The sequence below is a fragment of the Magallana gigas genome, chromosome 6 (genome assembly GCF_963853765.1).
Source record: "Magallana gigas chromosome 6, xbMagGiga1.1, whole genome shotgun sequence".
NCBI lineage: Eukaryota > Metazoa > Mollusca > Bivalvia > Ostreida > Ostreidae > Magallana > Magallana gigas.
The window spans coordinates 14,785,522-14,810,040 of NC_088858.1; the positions used below are offsets into that span (position 1 = coordinate 14,785,522).

The 24,519-nt window shown below is 34.1% G+C and overlaps 1 protein-coding gene across 4 annotated transcripts; it reads left to right on the forward strand.

The window, feature by feature from the left end:
* The first annotated feature begins 1,085 nt into the window (after positions 1-1,085).
* On the forward strand, positions 1,086-22,288 carry LOC105342811 (galectin-9). 4 transcript variants are annotated; one of them, XM_034470302.2, is made up of 14 exons: positions 1,086-1,167; positions 15,424-15,457; positions 17,677-17,765; positions 18,710-19,037; positions 19,305-19,390; positions 19,509-19,710; positions 20,005-20,124; positions 20,237-20,325; positions 20,573-20,777; positions 21,019-21,138; positions 21,230-21,315; positions 21,436-21,640; positions 21,806-21,921; positions 22,003-22,288. In XM_034470302.2, exons 2-13 carry the CDS (start codon positions 15,434-15,436, stop codon positions 21,917-21,919), a joined length of 1,668 nt encoding a protein of 555 aa, XP_034326193.1. In that variant the 5' UTR covers positions 1,086-1,167; positions 15,424-15,433; the 3' UTR covers positions 21,920-21,921; positions 22,003-22,288. The 4 variants fall into 4 exon arrangements, with proteins under 4 accessions (XP_034326193.1, XP_034326194.1, XP_011448166.1 ...); XM_034470303.2 differs by lacking the exon at positions 1,086-1,167 and adding an exon at positions 15,056-15,152; XM_011449864.3 differs by lacking the exon at positions 1,086-1,167 and adding an exon at positions 15,163-15,286.
* The last annotated feature ends 2,231 nt before the right edge of the window (positions 22,289-24,519 follow it).

Consider the following 24,519-nt stretch of genomic DNA (forward strand, 5'->3'; position numbering starts at 1 on the left):
AAATCATCATATCAAAATTTTCTGCACATATCAATATGTATTAAAAATATTCTATTCAGTGAGATGTTTTGCTGGCAAACTGTCAGTTGTATACATACATATATATGTTACATTAAAGTTACAATTTGAATTGTTATAGATTGTTTTAAATTCTCTGAATTTTCAAACTTTAGTGTAACATATATATTAATTAGATATACATGGTATAACTTCTAACCGGTTTAAAAAAGCAAAACTTTGTCAAGATCTAGAACAATAATGGAATCGGAAATTCCTGTAAATATTTACATTTAAAAGCACAGAGTATGTCCTTATAAATTACAAAGTAAAGCGGAATTGCACTTATAAAATGTTTTAATAGAGAGATATTTTCAATATAATGGCCATGCTTCTAAAAATTGGGAGAACAGGATTTCCTAATCTGAGCTGAACTGGATTTCCTGTTATATACACTTGACTGACTGACTGACTGACTGACTGTAATAACATTTTTTTTTCTCTTAAGGTATATAAAAATTGAAATTGAATTAAAAGTTATGAAAGAGTGAGAAGAGCGATAACTCTACACTCTACCAAAAGAAATACTGCACTAGTCATAAAGCCAGTAATAGACACGAACGGAAGAAATACATATACAGATAGGTAGCGGCGACGATATAAGAAATTTAAATAAAATTAATAAAAAGACTTACAGATCAAAATTAAAAAAAACAACCCAGTTCTTCGATCGTGGTTGATTTAATTAATATTCTGAGAATTTACAGCAAATTGACAGAATAGCATTATAAGAATTGTTGACAATGTTAAAAACGTGATGTATTTGTTCATTTTGAAATCATAAAATTCCTAGAATGTCACGATTAATTATCTTGACTCAGGCGGGGGATAAATATATACATTGTATCAATGCAGTGCAAAGAAAGTAGGAGACTGTCTGCAGTATGGTGTTCATTCAAGGTTAATACAGATAGTCTGATACAGTACTAGTCAAATACCATCATTTTAATAAGCGTTCTTTTTACCACCGCTAAGATGTACAAACAGCATGTGTCTTATCAGTGCTAGGATTGTCAGAATTCTCCGCCAGAGTTTGGGGTGTGAAGGTCGTTCGTGCAGGCGTGCACTCTAAACATCTCTTTCCAGACCGCGGCGTCGGTAGATTGTAAGGTAGGTCGGTCATCATTATATAATCAGATTTAGCATATCATAGAACTTGCAGTTCATAATTTGTCCATAATCCCGATGCATGCATTTAGCCCTCTTGTCCGCCTGTTTGTCCGTTCATCCAAGTTTTATGCTCGTTTTTTTTTGGTACAAGTTTGTTGGTTCCTTTATCATCACGCGGCCGCTAGTAAAATATGTAAATAGCCGATAGCAAATGAGTACGTTAGCCAAAGAACAAGGGCGCACAAGGCGTTGTATATCCCCCTCTTGAAGCAATGAAGAAAAAAAAATCAATTTAAATTTGAATATTAATTATTGGCATGTGTCTTTTGTTTATAAAATAAATTTCACGATGGAAGTAAATATTGTGCTTTCATTTTATAAACACGACCGTTATAGGTTTCCAAATTAAGCTACACAGCGTTTTATGCCAAATATTGGATCATTTACTGTTCTAAATTTCAAAATTTAGGTTTGAATGGGTCCCGACTCCATCCTAAAAGTACTTTTATTTAAAGAATAAGTTTTTATTAGCTCACCAGAGCTGAAAGCTCAAGTGAGCTATTCTGATCACATTTTGTACGTCGTCCGTCTGTCCGTCCGTCCGTCCGTCTGTCCGTCTGTAAACTTTTCACATTTTGAACTTCTTCTCTAAAACCACTTAACAAATTCAACCAAATTTGGCTCAAAGCATTCTTATGGAAAGTCAAATATAAATTGCAAAAATGAAAGACAGATCTTCATTCAAAGCGGAGAAAACATCGAAACTGTAGAAAAAGGGGGTGCATTTTTAAAAATCTTCTTCTCAAGACCTACTGAGTAAAATTCAATGTAATTTAGCATAAGTAATCCTTATGGAAAGGAAAATATAAATTGCAAAAATTATGGGCTAATTCTGTTTCAAATCTGAGTGATTACGAAAATAATAAGAAAGAAAGAAAGAAAAGGCGTGTTTCAAGCAATTTATAGCATCCATGAGTCTTGGTAAAATGGGTAGGCATGACCGGGCCAGGGCAAAACAAAAGATTGACAGTTATTAATCTGCCAATCTCATTAAAATTTCAAGATATTTACTGACCAGTATATTTGTATTAGCTGTAAATATTGCTGCAAAATAATGCTGCAAAATATTTGGAATTGACGATTGCCGATCTGCCCCGGCTTTTATTTTGCCCCGGCCCGGGTTTGCTTACCCATTTTACCAAAGACTCGTATTCCATAATTCTAAAACGAGGTTCTTTGTTTAAAGCGGCCATGACACTATATGATAAACGGGTCGATCTGACAACGATGAATTTGTTTGTTGTGCAACAGTTCGTGTACGAAGGGAATCTTTGAAACATGCAAAATACATTGGTGCCGATTTTGTGAAGTAAATTGAGGCTGAATATTTCAATGCGTTGACAGTTTTCACAAATGACGGTGGTGTTAGCTGTGATTTTCGTTTTGTTTTCATTTATGCTTTGCGTTAACCTGGGAACTGTCGCTTGTATTTCCTGATTTTTACGTATCAAATCAAACAGAGACTTCGGTAAATCAAACAGTTTACTGTTTACCTGCGCAAATTAAGCAACATCTGATGTAATAAGAAAGAACTAAAATGCAATTCATTCAGGCTATCGGTAATTCGGTGTCATCTTTTGCGTAATGGTAGAATAATGCAATATGTTTTGTTGAGATGCTTGGCATTTTCTCGAGTTTATTCAGTTTAAATAGAGTTTAATATCGCTGACGGAAATATGTAGGTATATACATGTATATGATTCATTTTGAAAAATAAATTGTGTTCTTTATTTGTTATAGTGCACGTTTCTTGTGTTTAATTGTTTACAATTTCTATTTACTTACCATATTTGAGTGTTAAGCTTCGAATTATAAACAAGATACAGAGATTTGCTCACAATTTTCTGTACACAGATCTGGGCCATTCATTTTTTTCCATTTTAAATGCCGAATAGGATATACCAAGTTAAAAATCTTAAGCTGAATGTAATAACTCATGTGAACAAAATATGACTCAAACCTAGCAAAATTTTGAGCTCATCTTGCTTATAATTCTACGATTGACGCTGAAATTTTGGTTGATCATTAGATATTCTATATGAATTAGAGTATGTTAAATATTTGTACACAAAAAAATTAAAGAATGATATGCTGTATATAACTTCTCTCTGGGGGCCCCCTCTTTATACAATGAATGATGTGAAATGTGAGTTACTGTAAATAAAAACGACATCGTTAAAACAGTTTCCATAGTTCTGACACATTTCTGTTGCGGGGATAAAAGAATTATCGCTATTCCTAAGAAAATATTACAGCGGAAAATTATCCTGGTTTGTAGCCATTCGTTATTTTTGAATAAAAATGAAAATAATGGGCGGGCCATAGTAAATTAGAGTGATGTGCCTGTCAATACGGTAACATTGATTTTTATAGCTCTTTAACATGTCACGTGACAACATTTTTCATTCCAGTGTATTCATCAATCAAGTGTGAGTAAAGTTATAAAAGTCACGAGTTTACGCGAGGTAAACAATAGTCATTTAATTATAATGGAGAAGACAAATTAAATTGTTGAATATTTTTAATTTGAGAAATTGAGCGCATTGAGGTGCAATTTTCTTCTTCACATATATACATGTAGGATTATTTTGATAAAATACAATAACTATTATATTTAAAAAAAAAGATACAATAACTATAGTAAGTATTTGAGGAAGAAAATGTACCTATATGCTCTCATATATTTTGATCGCTTTATTAAGTGGGGGAGGGGGCAGAACGAAAATACAGGGAATTAGAAGTTATATAACAGTGTACCCCTACCAAATCTTTAGTTCTATATCTTGCGTAGGATTTTCTTATTCTGTGTAAAAACAGTATTTCATGAAGGTATAATGTCAAAGATTACGTGTATGCAAAAATAAGTGTAAAATTCGAACACTTTACAATATTTATTTTTTTGTTATTCTATCGAGAACCATATGGCACAATAGTTTTTGAACGCCCATTGTTGCTCAGGTGAGCGATGTGGCCCCATGGGCCTCTTGTTGATTTTTATCATTGATTTATTAAAATGGAGTCTAGACCCATAATGGGTAAAGTTTGTGGTTTTAACCAAAAACGTTTTACTTTATTAATTATTGTCAAACAGTTGAATTTATTCACCTGCACTCTAATGTGTCAACTAGCTCACTGTGATAGGCGGAGGCTCGTAGTCCGTCCTTCTCGATTGAGAGGGTATTCGAATCGTATAGACGGCGTTCTATTTTTGAATTCATTTGCTTTTAAGTAAACATTTTCTGCTTTTTTATTGGATTATTATGAAAAAAAATATCTTATACCATTTATATAAAGACAAAAATTTACGTAATGTTTATTTTACACACAATGTCGGATAAAAATAGCGCTAACACAGATAAGAGATCATGCTGTAATGTTTAGAAAGCAAACCAATAAACCAAAGGAAATAAGTACCAAGTGCATGTACATGTATGAATGTATGATATTTATTTGTCAGAAAGTGCAGTTCTATAATATACATGTACATGTCCTAATGTACACTTTCAAATGTAAAGGGTTTTTCATATGCTCATATGTCATTTCAAAATCCTGGCTACGGGGGGATTTGTCAGGCCTTATACGCTCTTGTCCTTTGTTATTTAATCTGGTCAGTTTAACACTTCATGTATTTGTTAACTAATAACTTTAATTTCTAATATCAAAGATAAGCAAATACATGTAAATGTAAATATATTCGACAAAGCTTTAAAAAGTTCAAAGTATCTGGGCAACGTGCAATAAATAAAAAGGCAACTCAGCTATTGTATTATACAATTGTATTATATTGTATTATACAATTAAAAAAATAATAGATCATACTGAGCTGTTCCCTGCACCAAGGGAAAAAATTCTGGTCTATTGACTGTTCAAGCATTAAATAATTGTTTTATTACCTAATTTCTTTTTTAGTTTTCGGGGTTTACAATTCGCATATTGCAGATGGTTTACGTGCCATTATGCAATATACTCAGATTTTTTTCCCCATCTTTTACATGCACAAAACCTGTTGCATGCATTACAACATCTCAATTTAATATTAGTTTACACAAAGAAGGGGGAGTGTTCAACCCAATAGATTTTAAATAGTCTTTTTCCCTATATAAAGCTTTTAAACTGTTGATTATTTGATACTCCATTTTGATAACATTGAATTTGGTTTCACCAAGTACTAAAAACAGCGTCTATGTAAAGGAATATACATTCCCTGAGAACTATCGAAAGGATGTAACATTAACATACCCGCTTTCTGATATACGTTGCCGGTCCAATAGATCGCAGTCTATTGACCGGTTGTCCAATTGATCGAAGTCTATTGACCGGCGGTCTAATAGATCGCAGTCTATTGACCGGCAGTTCAAAATAGACTCAAATATTTAATTTGTAATCAAACAACAAAATCCCTTTGATTAGGTAATAAAAAATATTATACATGTTATTAGCGCGCTCTTCTCGTCTTCTATGTATATAAACCATCACTGGCATCAGATGCATCATACATTCCTCGTATATTTGGGTGGCTTGTATATATACTTATGGAAGGCCTAATCTGTCTTGTCATGACAAAATTGAATTAGCTTCATGTACATGTACGCGCTTTAATCAGATAATATTATGTGCATTTGTAATTGATGATTTGCTGTTCTTATTATTTGGTGTGCTTTTAGCATTAGATGGTGTGTTTTAATGTAATGTGATTTTGTCATTATGGGATTTGATTTGTCATTTTTTAATCGATTACTTTTTTTTTTCTTAAAAAAAATACAAAACACCCAAAAACAAAAGCGCACCGTATGTTAATTCAGTCGCTATTTACGAGTTTTGGTCAAACATTATCTAATTTGTATGAATTTAAATGGTATCAGATATTCTGGGACACCCTGTACATCACTTAAAATAACAAATATAACAATTTAAATAACAATGTATATCACATAACGACAAAAGCACACTACATCATGATAAAAGCACACCACAAACAATGAAGTTAATTTTGTCATGATAAGTCAGTCATTAACCTTGTGTGTGTAAATACTATATTAATGAAATGAAATTACATGTATTTTAAGAATTAAACGCCAGATTTAAACAGGAAAACGCATTAAACTTAAAAAAACTGGACTTTTACATTAAATTTCCTGGTTGGAAATTGCGATTAATCTGGGAGAGCAAATTAAGAATGATAAACTTAATTTCCTTTTTCGATTTGATGGCCGTTATTTCACCAGGGGTAAGAATTTTGAACTAGCTCTCTCATCTTGGCTTCATAATTAACAGTAACTCCACCTATCGTTAATATGCTTTATTGGTTTGAGATAGATTAAATTGCCTTTTTGATAATGATTAACCTATCGGTTAAATTATTATTTCTTGTTATATATTTAGATTTGCTTCTTAATAAGATCACATTATCATATACAAATGTACCTGCTATCTAGATGCAAGTATAAAATTAACTGATATGTTAATTTAGATATCATACGTATTTATTATTATCCCATTTCGGCGAGGTATTAACTTTCTTTTATTTCCATCCTAATACTTCAAAGGAGTGGACTGTGGGTGATGTACATATACGGTGCACACCTGTTTAAACTTAAAGAATTTATTGCACTCCATGTCGTGTATGGAAACCACGCCACCTTTATCATATGCTCTGTAAAAATACCGACCACAACATGTTTCATATTGTGAAGCTTCCCTACCGACACCCAGTCCGTCGGTTTCCGAGTGATTAAGGCTGATTACTTAAAAAAAATAAAGGTACAATCTATTCTAAAGTAACATTTCTTTTTTGAAGCTTTGTAGTCTAAAGGCCTTTTCTAACACACACAATTTATGAACTGTACCGAAACTTTATTGAAATACCCTAAAATCGCAAAGATGTCAAAAAGCTTATAAATGTGCATGTGTAATCGTTACTTGAATACAGGAAGGATTAGATTTTACTCAGATGTTAAATAAACAATAAAGGGAAGAATTAATCAGGGTTTTCAAATCAAGAAAAAAATATTGCATCATGTTTTTTTTTTTTTTTAGATAAGTCGACTTTTTGTGATCACTGACATAGGTATCGGTGGTTTTTGAGGAAATAATCAGAAAACCTCTCTGACAACATTTGAATATTATGGGGTACCCCCTATGAAGTTCACATTTTGTCACCAGCAACCCGACTCTGACAGTACATGGTAAACAATTTTAGCAAAAAAAAAAACCAAAAAACAAAAAAAACCAAAACAATATGGCGGGCCAAATTCACAAAAATGTACATTGTTTTACAGTCGATAATCTAGATTTATCTGCTGTAAACTATATCGATGTATAGTTTATGGACAGTATTTACGTAATCAAACTCAGTACTTTAGAACTACAGTTTTCATTGATAACTTGTACGTCAGCTTTTACACTCATGAGTGTTCTTGTATGAAACTCTTGTAAACATCTTCTGCACCGAATGGATCAATTTATTCAAACTTGGCACAAAGTATTCTTACACTGCACGAGATGGGGGTTTTCTCTGAATTTTTAACAATTTTAAGGTAATGGCCAACCTTTTAAAAGGGGAGATAGTCATGGTAAAAAGGGGATGTCTTGGAATATCTCTTTTACAAGACCTTCTGCACAAGGAATGCAAAAAAAAAGTTCCAGGAGATCCCACAACTTATGGAAAAGATTCTGAATTGTTAAAATTGTTAAAACTATGATCCCAAGACCATTATACTGGGCCCCGGTAGCGGTTCAAAGTTCAGCATAGAAATATTAAAAAATATCTTCTCAGTAACACAATGCTACCATCTGTGATAATGCTATTCATACAATAATATATAATGTAGATCTAAAAATGTGCAACTTTGGTCCCTGGAACAGTACTTGGGGCACAGGAGGCGCCTAAAAAGGCCAAATCTTTGAAAACTTTTTTTTCAGAACTAGGCGATAATGCCACTAGCTTTTTGTGATATTACAATGCAGGCATCCTGATATAGTGAAGATTTAACGTATTGTTCAAAACAGTGACAGCTTAAACATCACTACTTATGTATAAAAATATGTTGGAAGATAAAATTAAAATCTTTACTTACAAATTATACACATATAGATTAAAACTTGTTGAACTATTCCTGGACCAATAATGCGGCATCTTGACGGTCGCCAAATTTAGCGTACGAATGTATAGAAAAACACAAATTTTTGAATAATACATCCTGCTATTTGTGATCATTTCATATAATTTCATATTCGTTTGCTATTTTAATGAGTACTGTTATTTGTGGGGTTGTATTATACTCAGGTGACCGTTAATGTTTTCTAGCCTCTTTTTTTTTTAAATATTTTGTTGCATTGGCTCACCTGAGCTGAAAGCTCAAGTGAGCTCGTCTGATCACTTTTTGTCCGGCATCTGTCATTCCGTCTGTCTATCTGTCTGCAAACTTTTTACGTTTTTGACTTTTTCTCCAGAACCACTAGGCTGATTTCCTCCAAACTTGGAACAAAGCATTCTTTGGTAAAAGGAATTTAGATTTGATAAAATGAAGGGCCATAATTTCTTTTAACGGTAGATAATTAAGAATTATTGAATATATAATATGTGGTATTATTTATGGTCGATCAGTTTGACATATGGTTGATTCTTTTAAATTGTTTAGACGTGGGCCCCTGCACAATTCTTGTGCCCCACAAGGGGTTCAAAGATTGATGTAAGTTTACATATATATTAACAGTTGTTTAAGATCTTTTTGGGAAGTGCAATGCTTAACATGTAATATGACATATAAAACATCCTGTTACAAAAGGGGCTCAACGTTTTACACAAGAATACCCGGAGAAAAAATATTAAATCTTTTTCCTAATATATTTTAGATATTCATATCATTTTATACAGGATCTATTCTACTACAACGTCCAGTTATTTTGTATATATATGACTCCTGAAATTGATTTTATTCTGGATATTGTTGTCAATAGTTGTGTAATAAAAAAGATGGAATCGAACAAGCGATCGCGATCGGTTAATTTTTCCACTGTCTAGGCCTATAAAACATCACCGGTCTCAAGTGAAGATGTAAAGAAAAATAAATGCATGTATTTTATTCAAATCATCATAATTGGTAAAATGTCTGACATGAGTCAAGTACATGATATACCAGGAATAGTTAAATAAACATCGATGCACTTATTTCCGTGGTATCCAGAGACATTCCCGTTAAAAGGGGATAAAAAGTATTACATAACCCGCGATCAAAGTGTTTACTATTTATAAGAGTGTACGCGCGGTTATTAAAAATTTATATTATATATATAAAAACATTTTTTATTGTTTTTTATCAAATTGCGTAGACCTAAAATAGTTCAATTAACTATGCACATCTTACAGTAAAGTAGAATATAAAACAGAATTATGTTATATATATATGCATGTATTTCCATTGAAGAACCTTCAAATTAATCATTTACACGTTTTATTGCCTCACTCTGGAGAGAGAGAGAGAGAGAGAGAGAGAGAGAGAGAGAGAGAGAGAGAGAGAGAGAGAGAGAGAGAGAGAGAGAGAGATGAAATGAATGTTGAAATAGGTTTCGCTATGCATCGAGATTGAGTTGGAAATATTATATATCAAGTTTTGATAATTTTACAGTACACAGCAGGAGTGCCTTGGCTTTATAGAAGGGGGTTGATATTTGACAAATGATCTAACACATGTTTAACATGAATACATTTATTATAGTGTAGGTTTCCATTTGAAAATGACAATACCGGAACTTTATGTTTTTTAACGAGAAAAACATGACATAAGTCATAAGAGAGAGAGAGAGAGAGAGAGAGAGAGAGAGAGAGAGAGAGAGAGAGAGAGAGAGAGAGAAAAGAGAAAAGAGTAAAGGTTAGTTTGGGCTAAATCAAAAGGACCGTCCTGACGGGACGTACATGTATGTATCAGTGATGTGTACTCAATTGAAGTAAATATGAATGGATGCCGTGGGTTGATTTGATTGTCTACTACATCAACCTACAGAGGGGAGTACAAACTTCAATATTATTTCTTGCTGGAGGAAGAGAAGACACTGTTGGATTACAAAAGAGCAAAAGAACAATAAAAAAAACATGAGACAACTGATAAAAGAAAATTAAAAAAAAAAATAATTAAAAAAGCTTTAATTTTGACACTCTTACAAATATTGCGTGATGTCAGTAAATAAATACCCCACTTAACAATGCAGTAGAAAAATAACCTCCAGACTAGGAATTTTTTCAGTGCCGGTCATTTAAAATATCCATTACCAACTTCTTTTACTCAAACCGTAAAATTGATGTTTTATTGGTTTTAATTGTTTGAAAGGAGATGCCAAATTTTAGCTAGATGTGTTTTTTTTTCAATATGCAGTCAAAACACGAATGAATTACAAAGACTTTTATCCCCTGCACTGCCTGCATTGTGTCTGCTTCGTGTGTAAGGTCTGAGTAGTTGTCTGGGTCTCCGCACCCAACTGTCTGGCTCAATGATCCAATTTTTATCACCACACCTTGTACGGTAAGAAGTACCGTAGTTGCCATAAAAGTTCATCATAGGCAGCTACCACTAAATGGCGATGGGTCTTACTAACACACGTATATCACTAAATCTATTGAGGTCCTTAAATATTTGAAACTAAATGTTAAACCCAGGCACCTAGCATCTTTTACACATACCCAAACCCAAAAAATGTTGTTGACCAAGGAAAAAAACCCCGAGAAAATTATGATGTTGTTATGTTCCCAAATAAGTGAACAATTGGCCGTGTTGCTATTTTAGTATACATGTAATAATATATTATTTGATGGATTACGTTGATGGTAAATTATGATACCTCGTGTTTATATGGGAGAGTTTGTGTTTTAAGTAATCTCATTTTCTTATGCTGTTGTTGGTCATTAGATTGGTGGTGTTATGTTGGTGATTCGTTAATTTGGTGGCAATGCTTGTGGATTATCATACTGGTGTTAGGGTTGATGATGGTGTGGTAGTATTTGTGGTGCCTTTAATGTGTAATTTGTAGGAGAGGAACTTTATGTCGTTGTTGTGGAGTTATTGAATCATTCTGTTGATAGCTCATATAAAATGTTAGTGGTTATCTTGTTGGATGTAGTGTTGGTCGTTCCATGTGCTAGTATATTGGTGACTTGTTATAGTCGTAAGCTGGTCTCTCAATGTGCTGGTATTAGTTTTACTGACTTGTATTAAGTCGTAAGGATGGTTGTTCTTTGTTTTAGGGGTGTTTTTCTGGTTGCACTGTAAGACAGTTGTTGATTAGTTGTGTTTATAGTACATGTAGATTTGCTGTCTTGGTGAGTGTTGCTATTTGTTGAGTTGTTAGTCCAACGTAGTTGTGATGTGTTAGCTGTTAATTGTGTTGACGTTGGTGGTTGATTGTATTGATGGTAGTAATGTTTATCTTTGGTTTACTGGTGGATGATTCGGTCATTCATTGCATTGGTGGTAGATGTAACCTCTGGTTGTTAGATTCATTGTGTTGATGGTATAATTATTGTTTACATGTATCTTTGATTTATTAGTGGAAAGTTTGGTCATTCGTTGAATTGGTTTAATTCCTAAAAGAATAAATGAAAAAATTCTTTATCTTTTAGATCTGTGGATTTCTGTTGGAAGAATTGGTTATACATTGTTTTAATTGTAGTGCTATTAAGCATAAGTTAATATTTGTTTTACTGGTGGAGGATTCGGTTATTCGTTGTGTTGGTGGTAGCGTTGTTAATCTTTGTTTTACTAATGGTACGATTGGTGGTTCGTTGTTGTGTTGGCAGTGTTGATGGTTCATTGTGTTATAAAGATAGCAGTGATTATTATAACTAAATATATTAACGATAGCATACGATGACGATGGTTCCGGTGGTTCCACTTTAGATAGCAGTGATTTTGCTTGACTTCTATCCACATAAAAAATCTCTAGGTTACAGGCAATGTTATGTTTACACCCGTTGATGACAAAAATCTGTACTTAAATGAATATTGTAACAATAATGATTTTATTACACGCGTTGGTATATCAATTATTACAAACTGAGTAAAATGAAAACAGTTTTATTTTTTGTTTAGGATACGTGTTACTTAAAAATACCAGTATACATGTATATGCTTTAAGTGTAAATCATTGTGCTGAAATACTGTTGAAATTGATTTGAATTTATAAAAAAGTATGTAAAACATCTGTAAAAGAGGATTGCTTAATCAATGGTAACAATATCTCCTATTCATGTAAATAATGCAATAATCTCATTTTGCAATTGCATTAATTAAGTTAATCATGAGTAATGCTGACTGTCTAAAACGTAAATTTTTCTAGTAAATATCAATTATGAAGATCCGTGAATATTGTAGATATTATGAACATTTTTTCTTTCTTTTTTCCACATTAGTTCCAATTCCTTTAAAGTTGCAAAATTAGTAATCCGCTCCATATTATATAATGTACTTTGATATACTAATTATACTTTTATTACTTAGATATAATTGAATATCATTTGTACCATTAATTCTTAGACAGGTCGAGGAATTACATACGCATAAAGCAATGCCTGATGTCCAATCTTTTTTTTATGTATTCATCTGCATTTTAGAATATTGTTTTTAAAAACGAAGATTCTTTTTTTGAGATAATCTTTTCCAGTTTTTGGAATTTGAATTGTTCCATTCTTTTAGCGAGATGTCGTAATTAAATATTTGATTTCTTCTAGCCCAGTGCTTTGATAAAAAATGCATCTAAACATTGCCATACTTTAACCATATCACGTACTGGGTAATAAATTAATGATACATTTTACAAATTAAACTCTCAACAAAAACAATTTGTACGCCACTTGAACACAAGTGTTTGAGATAGTGTGCCCTTAGATTTGATTTATTTGCATATGCACGGTGTACATAATGTAAGGATAAAACAGTAATCTTATACACAGGTCTTTTTGCAATACATTATACTATGTTCTGTTAATATTTCTTAAAAGGAGGTTATGGTGAACGTGCAATATACTAGTAATTCGAAAGCGTAGTCGATTCCATACATTTTTTAACATTTTGCACGTCTCTGTATTAATATAACCCCTGACCAATGTACAGATGTATACGTAAATGCATGGGCCGTGTTCATCTTTTGCAGAGAGGAATTGTTTGATAGGATTGTGAAAACAAGTAGATTGTATGCCAGAGTTTCAGTAAGGTGGCAGGGGACAGTTTTTTTTATACAATTCATTGTAGCCAAGGGATGCATGTCTTCGGAACTCTGTAACTAGAATTTCCTCAGTTCCAATTCAGCACAAATACCTTTAATTCACTCTTTATAGGGCCAATCACCAATTTCTGAAGAAAATTACTATTCAAAACCTATAAAATTCTCTACATACTTGTTTTTATGAGATTTTGACCCTTTCATATTTTTGCTAATTTTTCATGATTTTTCAGCTTTTTAGACCTCCCCCAGCTAATTCCCTGCAGAGGGTTAACCTTCCGTACCGCGTGCATGTTGCACTATCACATGTCACAAACTTACCGGTGTATAGTTTACAATGTCCCATCCACCTACTTTTCGTGTTATTTTACTGTAACTTGCAATTTCACTGTGTAAAGTCAGCACAACAGTCATAGCCGCACCCTTCGCATTTTACTTCTGATTCTCATGTACCTAACCTAAGTGGCCTACACATTGCATATCAATTTCAACAAGAGACACCCCTCTAACTAATGATAATCATTAAAAATCATTTCATGAATTTTAGCAACACTCATAAGCCTTCAAGTACAGCAACTCTCAATTTTACAAAAATATTGAGGGTACTTTATTCGAAACTGTCCCTTGCTACCTAAGCGGTGAACTTTTTTATCAGGGGTACATGTATATTCATTTTGAAAATGTATTGAAAATTTACATTGTGAATCAAATATGAGACACGTTTGCACGCGTCGATCAGTATATTATATACGTGTAGTATGCTTTCAGATATTAAGATCACGTAAAAATACATACAACACGTTTTTAACATGCATACTAGAATGTGGGGGTAGTGATGGGGTGTGGAGATGGGGCGGGGGTATTAGTATACTAGAACGTTGGAAACATTCATTGAGTATATAAGCATGTGGGGAAGCATTTACTATGTTTTTTTACGAGGGGGGGGGGGGGTTCCAAAGGATGATATCGAGTATCCAAGGACTATATTCGGTAATTTAACCATGTGAATTAAATTAAATATGAATTTTCTAGAGGGGAAGGGGGCGGGGTCCGGACCACCCCCCCCCTTCTTTAGGTCCGCGTAAGCTGTCAATTTATTTTTAATAAAAAAAAATAAGCCGACACAATTTTTTTGCATATGTGTTCTTATATGTATTTTTAAAAATTAATAATGAAACTAATTTGTGTCAATGAACTACATGTATATTTAAATATTGCTTTTGAAAAAGACAGAGGTACTTGTAATTTATATATGGGTGTGTCCACGCCGTTTTAAATATATTTTCGTTTTTTGTGTACACAAGAAATATGCGATGAATACTTAGAATAGTCTATATAATCACTCATACTTTTCCATTTTGCTTCATCTATGAAATGGGACCTACTCATTGGAATATACAATGCTTCTGCACTTATACATTCTACATTACATTTTTTCGTCGATGTTTGATGTATTCTACTATGGGAATATTGTTACACATAATAATTTAAGCTATAAACATATTGACCATAAACACAACGTGTCTGTAGTACTAAATCAATTAATTGTTATATCGTTCTTGTGTGAGGGACACGTAGACCTCACGTCTTAAGTAAATCGACCATGCTTTATTAGAATGTTAACGATATTTGTTGTTCTATTGGGCTTTCGTACAACACATCAGAAAATACAAGTAAATAGAGGAAGGGGGACAGATGTGTGTAGGATATCTCAGGTATTAAATTTATCCCGTTATCAGGTGAGTATGAGGCATTCCTGTCAATACCTGTATTATCACACAGCACTGATAACAGGACACAGGTAGGTCTGGTCCTCACATTCTTCGGGTGGATCGTGGCGCAGCAACAAGTGAGTACGGTGGTCCTGTGGAAACTGCACGAATCCGGACACTTGAAGCAGACGTCATATGTTATGACCGCACGTGCTTAAAAACAGTGCGTGACTGTAGTATTACTCAGACTTACATCGTTTGTTTCTTTTTGCAGGTGATAAAACATGACTTACCAGATCAGCAGAATTGTGAGTAGTTGTTTTACTTAATTATAACACGTCAGTGCTAATTAATATCGACCTTTAAAATTTTTAATGAGGACGTCAGCATAGCTTCCAATGAATCCATTTAAAATACGTGTAGGAAAACACTTTCTATTGCCCTTTACATGTACATATGTCCAGAGTGATGCGTGGGCGTTGCCAAGGGACATTTAAATGTGCCGTTATGTTCAATGCATTTGATATTCCAGTTGGCACATGTGCCCTACAACCTGTCATAAATTGTTAGAAAATGCTGAAAAGTTGTTTGATAAAGGTAAGTTCTGTCTGCACATCTGTGACTTGATAATTGCCTGGATCAGTGTCCATAGATCGACAAGGCTATTTATTGTTTGCCTTTACTAGAGTGTACATTCTATGACTAACAATGTTTTGTAGAGGCAATGTAAAGCACATTTTCTACACTGAATGGTCGTATTTATTCACCGGGTCTCGAATTTCACCATGTGACATACATTTTAAAAATGTTAAAGTCAACACTTAGGCGTACTAACAGTAACACAATATCTCTTCCTTATTGACCTACATTGATTCGAGAATTTTGGCGATTTGTGCACTAATCTTGTCTACATGAAATGCGTGGATTTTAGATTGATTAACGTCTTAGTATCCACCCATCTAGAAGACGGTGACATCACCAAGAGATTACGTCTCCATTGACAATCCCGTGGTGAAGTTTTTGTTCATTCAGCTTTTTAATATCGACCGAAATATAAATCAAACAAACCCTCATCCAGATAACACTGAGGTACCCCTCCTATCTTTGCGTCCGCCCACAGGCGGCAGATTTCACTCGCCATATTATTATCGGGATATTTTGGATACGATTGCCAGAATACACATTCCATGCATAGAGAAATCATTAAAAGTAGCCGACGCACTGGTCATTCATCATCTTTATCGTGTCTGTTAGAAAACCTGTGAAATATCAAATAGGAAAATTTGGCAGGAGAGAGAGAGAGAGAGAGAGAGAGAGAGAGAGAGAGAGAGAGAGAGAGAGAGATGAAATGAATGTTGAAATACTTATAGGTTTCGCTATAAATCGAGATTGAGTTGGAAATATTATATATCAAGTTATGATAATTTTACAGTACACAACAGGAGTGCCTTGGCTTTAGAAGGGAGTTGATATTTGACAAATGATCTAACACATGTTTAACATGAATACGTTAATTATAGTGTAGGTTTCCATTTGAAAATGACAATACCGGAACTTAATGTTTTTTAACGAGAAAAACATGACATTAGTCATTTTTTGGAATTTCACAGGGTTCGACACTAAGGCACGTCCGACCGACATTGTCTAGTAAATGATAGGTCCGGTCGGGTTAAATGTCTGTGTACTAGTCCGACTGGTCGTGTGAAAAAAAAGTGTGCACATACTTTTTATGTAATATTAATATCAATAGAAGTAAAAGCACCTTTTCCTAACAGGCTTAAATTCTACAAACCGTAATTTAGGTACAACCCAAGGACTAACCTAGAGGATGAAATGGTGGAAATACTTTTTGATCGGTAACTTCGCCGGAATTTCCTCCGAACGAAAAGTCCAAGTCGCCCTGACATGGAGTTCATATAATTGTGTAAATTAACCCCAAGGGCAATAAAATGATAACTATTTCATTCTAAAGACGTCTTCAAAACTCAGTTTATGCCTCTTGTGATTAATTTAGTCTGTCTTACCTTTAGGGGTTATAAATACGGGTGATGCAACCACATGCTGTACAAAACGATGTTTATACTTTAAGGCTAGTGTTGATATAACAGTGAATTTGTTGGTTACTTGTAATTAGCTAATAACACTGCCAAATTTATGCTAAAATAACCAAAACCCTTTGTTTACAGTTATAATATCTTTTTAAAAAATCTAAATCCTCAACATTATTAATAATGGTTATTGGGTTGGACTAATGCCACCAAAATACACTAAAAAACAGAGACTGATTTTATTTGTCATTTTAGTTAACACAGTTACAAAACATTTGATCTATAGAATGTATGAATACATTAAATAATTTAAATTAAATAAACTTGATAATTTTTTTCTTCAATTTTTAGAATTTGTTTTATTTTTTAATCATAATGACTTGTTTCTAATCTAATTTAAATTATTAAAGTTTAAATCTGTGTATATCTTCATTATTGTTATGCCATTGTTAAGTAATAAAAGTCTCCCACTATTTCAGCCACAACCATTCACCAGCTACATTCCTAATGGTCTCCATGTCGGCAAGCACTTGCTCCTGAGAGGGCGCGTGTCTTACGGGACGGAAGCGTAAGTTTTATATGACGTTATATCCATATCGATTTGAATAGAACATAAAAGTGCATTTATTTATATCTATATGGGGAAAGGACAGAGTCGTACAAGGCGTTATATATCCCCCCACTTGGCTCAATAAAAAGAACTTGTTCAAAAAGTTAATAAAATATGTATTCTTGGTTTGTATACTATAAATGTCACGATGCATGTTAATAGCGTGTTTTTATTCTATAAACAAATGAGATAGGTTTCCAAATTAAGCCACACGACGTTTTACGCATAAATCTTGACCATTTTCTGTGCAAAATTGCAATTTTTTGGTGTGAATGGGTCTAGACTCCATCCAAAAAGTACTTTTAATAAAAAGATAAGTTTTCAGTCTTTTTCATTATTGATTAATTAAGTGGTGTCTAGACCCATTATAGGTTAAAATTCGCGGTTTTTCATAAAAAACTTCAAAAATTTATTTATAATTGTCAAACTGCTATTTGTCAGCGTAGCTCGGTGTGATAGGCGGGGCCTGTAGACAATACCTCTGGGCTGTGAGGGTGTTCGAAATATAGTGAACTTTTCTTTTTAAATTCAGCGCTTTTACTTCCTTTTAGGTAAAATATTATTTTTCAATTTTTTTTATGTAACATTTTAAACTCTTCAGATAACGGCAAAAAATACATAATGATCTTGCCCATTCCATACAACTAATAAACACTAGCGCTAACACAGTCAGAGATTGTATGAGATCACGTTGTAAAGAAAATATAAACAAAGAAATGAAATTAAGAAGAAAAGTGTAAATGTATGTTCGTTAATGATCAGAGAATGCAGTCCTATATTATACATGTACTGATACACACCTTCAAATGTTAGATTTTTTTTAATATGAGAACTACACAAGTTTAAATATCCTAGGCGCGAGGGAATCGACAGGCACTGTACGCTCTTCTACTTTTCTGTAGATTTGCAATCAACCTTCAACAAAACCCCGAGCCTTGCGATGGAGAGGTTGCGTTCCATTTCAACCCTCGTCCAGGCGAGCAGCAATGCGTGCGCAATTCGTTCGACGGAGGATCATGGATGGATGAAGAGAGAGACCAACCTCATTTTCCATTTGACGAAGGTCGTTCATTTACTCTTCGAATTGAAGTGGCGGATGAGGGGTTCCGAACGTATGTAAATGGAAAGCCTTACGTCAATTTCAGCCATCGCCTGGACCTCGGAAATGTCCATTATCTGTACTTGACGGAAGGAGCAGAGTTCTATGACATTAGCTACCAAGATCGTTATGTAAGAACCTACATATAGCAACAGGAAGGGGGGGGGGGCTCATCCCACCAATTTTTCTGAGTGATTAATACATGTATTATTAAAAATTATAAATGAAACGATATCTTGATTTACGAGTTGATCAAACAGTCCCTCCCCTCGTGGAAAACGATGGTACATGTTTGTGCACGATGACAGGTTACCTCAACATAACTCATACATAACTCATTACTTTTGATAAATGTAGAATTAGACATTATATTTCTATACGAAAATTTCTTTATGTAGTCTTTGCCATACAAGTCCGAGATACCCCAGCAGATGAACGTAGGGAAAGCCGTCAGAATCAGAGGCGCCTCCCAGGACAACGATGGGTATGAGAACAATATTACACAAGTTACACTGCCACACAGTAGAATGCAAGAAGACTTAAAAAAGCATACACATGAATAGTTCTAAACTGAATCAAATAAACTTTTTTTTAAATTACAGATTCAGTGTGAATTTTGCCTGTGACCCAGACAATGAAAACTGTGCCTTCCACTTTAACCCCCGACCCAATGAAGGCGTTGTCGTCCGTAATGCTAACCTGGGTGGCTGGGGCGAAGAAGAGAGGGATTACGATGCAGAATTTCCTTTCAATCCAAACAACTACTTTGACGCTATGTTTATTTGCACCGACGATAAATATATGGTGGGTTGGAGAGATAAATCAATAAGGTTGATGTAGCTGATTAAATTGTAGTGTATATAGAGGAACCGAGATATCGATGATCGCCTTGTAGATAGATAATTCTTTCTCTCAAGAAAACGCTGTGTATGTGCTACAAGTGAAACATGCAACATATAAAAACTTAATTTCGACCATTGTGTTAAATGTTTAATGCGTTATCTGAAAGTCGTGATATATAAATTCCTATAAAATTTGTAGCGCGTTATGTTACTTATATCAAAAAATAACAAGTGTTTAAATTTCATCTCTATACAGGTTCACGTGAATGACAAGTATTTCACCGAGTTCAATCACCGCGGCGGGGTCAATGATGCGTCCCATTTCAACATCGTGGGAAACCTGGACATCCAAGATGTCGAGTACTTCGAGCCTTTGGTAAGTACACATCGGTCAAAACCCAATCCCTTCGAAACGAAACGAAAAACATTCTGACAGTATCTTGTTTTGAATCGGTTCGTTGGAAACATACATTTTCTGTGTGTTTCAGGAAGATGACTTCGTGAAAACCTTCCCATCTGGCTTGGTGAAAGGGGACGTGCTGATCTTTAGGGGGTTCATGAAACCCGGGGGTGAAACGTAGGTTCTTATATCCGTTCAAAATAGCGACAGGCTTTTGTACAAACATTTCTTTATTTATGGTTACATTGAAATTATTTTTAAAACGCGACTGGTCGTTGAGTCATATCCTTGCGAAATCAACTCTGTGTTAGTAAAAACTTTGGACCTATAAACAAATGACCGAGTTTATGGCGGTCTTTGGCCATTCCTTGTTTTATCACAAACTTGTTATTAATATGATAAACACACATATTCGTTGTCTCAGGTTCTCCATCAACTTCATGAACGGCTACAGCGTGGAGGACGACATTGCTTTCCACCTGAACCCCCGAGTTGGGGAGGGACAGGTTGTCATGAACTGTTGCATGGGTGGTGACTGGGGGGAAGAGGAGAGGGAGGATATTCCATCCCCCTTAGCCAACAGAGAACCATTTGAGGTCAAAGTTGTAGTGAAAAGGAAGAAATTCAAGGTTTGATTATCATTTTTTTGTTATTTAATTAATATTTAATGAAGATAAATATATATATTTGAATATACACTGTATGTATGTTTTGAAATATTCGGCCTTATCGAGAGGACTGCATAACTTTGAACCCTAGGGTTTCGTCCAGTCTTTAAGACCAACAAATATCGCAAAATGAAATGACTCTTTTATTACAAGAAAGTTATTAACTAGTGGGATGAAAAGTAATATGCATTTTACACTTTAGGTGTACGTGAACGGCAAGAAGTGTATGAAGTTTGCCGCCAGGGGGAATGTGGAAGACATAAAGGGCGTCAATATCAAGGGGGAGGCGTATGTGTATGAGGTCAAACTAGAGCGAAAACTGGTGAGTATACAGTTCTACCAGACATTGGTCAAATTAATCTTATATTCCAAAACAAAATACATTTAAAGAATTTAAATTATTTTTGACATAGGAGGATTCTTGGGAATATCTTCCTGGAGGATTCCGAGTAGGTGGCTGGGTCGTCGTTCAGGCAATACCCAAGAAAGGTTCCGAAGGGTAGGTAAACTTTGAAGACCAATCTTAAAATAAAAAATCGATTTAATTACAATTGCGTAATTGGACATGGGTAAATAATTAAATGGCATTGCATATTGAGAGTTACACAATTTTCAACAGATTTGCCATTAACTTCCGAACTGGCGGAGATGAAGGAAGCGACATCGCTTTCCACTTTAACCCCCGTCTCCAAGAGAACTGTACCATTAGGAACTCGTGCTCTGGCGGCGAGTGGGGTGGGGAAGAGAGAGACCAGCCCGAGTTTCCGTTTGAGAAGAAGGACACCTGTGAGATAGCAATCCAGGCACAGCCCGACAAATTTGTGGTAAGTAAATTTCGGGTCAATTTATAAACTTAGCTAGTACCTTTTTTATCTATTAACATTCTATGCCTATTGGTGGAATATATTTCCTTTGATTAAAATCAATTTATGATTAATTGGATTTAATTAATCAGTGGTTTTGATGGCTATTCTGGATTTTGTTTAAAGACCTACGTAAACGGCCAACGATACATAGACTTCAATCATCGCCTTCCACTGGAGAGCATCTGCTGTCTTGAGCTGACCGGAAGAGCCGACTTCTTTGAACCGAAGTTCTTCTAAACGTAAGCATCGTCCTTTAAATTAGAGGTCTTTTTAACCATATTTGAATTAACTTCATTTCTTTTTTTTTTTTAACCTTTCAGAACCAAAGATTTGTCAAATGAACTGGTGATAACGTGATGACGTCTCCAATTGCTTATCTGCTCACTATGACAAAAACTCTTTGGCTTCTACGCATACCGAAGCTCACTATGTAAAGGACATTGCATTTAGAGGTGTAGAAACTCTCGCTGTGATTTCATCACGTGACAGGATGACGAACTGTGATTTATTATTATATTGTTAATTGTTAGCAGTAATAGAACCTGTATCTTGCAGCACATATAAAATATCTCTTTTTGTTTTGAAAATAAATATTACTTTATTTGTTTCTTTTCTTTTTACTCACTGGGAATAGTTTTAGACAGGCTTTGCAAAATGGGCAGAAAGTTTAAATGTAATAATTATAACAATTTTTAGATTCTAATAAAAAGTCTTTTAGGTTACTTACATGCAAGTAAATGAAATAATCAAATCAACATTGGTATTAATACATCTTGCCTCTGAATAAATATTAATGCACGACTTGATAGTTTGTATTTTACGTAAGCCCGTTGGTGCCACATAAATATAAATATTTTATCTAGAGGTCTCCGATTAACATTTGGCAGCCACCACATAAATTATATGGCGTCCACCAGATAATTTATGTGGCGGTCGGCAGAGAAAATAATTTTCTCACTTGGCACTGACGGCCTTCCATAGAAATTCGTATAGTTGAAAATGCTCTCTACTAGTATGTTAAAGACATAGAGTTTTAGAATAGATGTAGAAATTTTTGTCTTTCAAAACCTTTATTTTGCGGTAGGGTTCTTTTTAAAATTTAAAAAGTTATATTTTGAACTAATTGAACAAGTAATGTTTTGATGTAATAGTTTGCGTCTTATTTGGGGTTGGGGTTAAAAGGTGTTCAAACTCTTTATTTACTTTGAATGTTTTTACTTGATATAATTATATATGTATAAAAAAATGAAAAATAGGTAAAAGCTTTTGTTTTGAGTAAATTCTGGTTTCACAATATGTAAATTATTAAAATAAAAAATAATAAATGGATTTTATTTACAATTCTGATGAAGTCTTTTAAATAATGTTAAAGAGTCGACAATCTTTATGCATTGCAAAAAAACCCAACAAAATCCCCCCCCCCCCACAACCCCCCCCCCCCCCAAAAAAAAACAAAAAAAAAAAACAACCCCCCCCCCTTAAAACAACAATTCAAACATTTAAAGAAACCGATTGTACAGCTTTGGAAAAATATCACGTATTCGTTTTCATTCATTGTTTTTAGACGATTGCAAAAATAATGCTTGCTGGTAATAAAATTATTCATATAAATGTTTCACGTTTATTCAGGAAAGTAATTTGTGGGAGTGTGGAAGGGGCTGTTACGCTTTTATTCGTGGAAAATTACTGAGCTGTAAAAATGAGCTTTGATGAGATTTTTTAACAAATGAGTGTGGCATAGAAAGCCTGTACTTGTATCTATTTCTATATTAAGCCTTTTTATTTCCCAGAATCCCTCATTGCAGGACTGGCTTTTTAAAATATCTTAGTCTAGACTTGTCAAGGACGTTTGTGCGATCTTCAAAGAGTCGAGCGGTGACCCTTTGATCCCACGCCACGGACGCCCCCCGAGTTACTTGTATGTGTGGCAAAGTTTTAAAACAAATGTGCATGTTTTGGAGTTTAAGTAAAAAAAACCCTGTTATGACACCTTCTCTAGTCAAGGGGCTATATCTGTGGACAGGCGCGAATCAGAAACCGTTGATTTGGGAAGATGCTATAACTATAAAATAAAAAAAATTGCGAAGATTGATATTAAATAACACTGCGGCTTGTTCTTAACATGTACATATATATTAAGTATTTATCAATGTCCTTTATTAACCAGAAATATTCTCTCTCTCTCTCTCTCTCTCTCTCTCTCTCTCTCTCTCTCTCTCTCTCAATATTTAGTGTTGGTCATTATAATTAATGTCTGTTTTATTCATATTACAATTATTTTAAATTGTTATTAGCAAACTTGCAAAAGACCTAAACAAACCCAACAAAACCAAACTATAGATCCCAACCCACTCTCAACAAATAGCTCAGTAGTCAGTGTGGGACTGAAGCTATTTTTCTATTCCATCAAAATTAGTCAAATATTGACTTTTTCATATCTTTTTTTTCGGTAAATATAGCACGCAACTTTGAACAAGCAATCTTTTTTGTCAGTTATTAGCATTGGATAGATAAATCTTTTATATTTTTGTTTGTTTGTTCAAGCTTGCGCTAAATGTTTTCTGACAGAAAAACTGCTTGAAAATTAGCCATTAAGGGCTAAAAATGCGAAAACGGTGGGAAAAGGCTAATTTTATGATCACTAGATTGGGGGCATTTGAATGTGTTAAAATGAAAATTAACAGAAATAAGTACACACACACACACACACTAAAAAAGAATTAGAGTAAAATGACAATGTTCAGTTTAGGGGTCATTTTAGATGTTTCTTTTAAAAAATTTAAATTAATAAAAAGCGTCACGCTTCTGTGTGAACTATACTTTCGTAGTAATCTTTC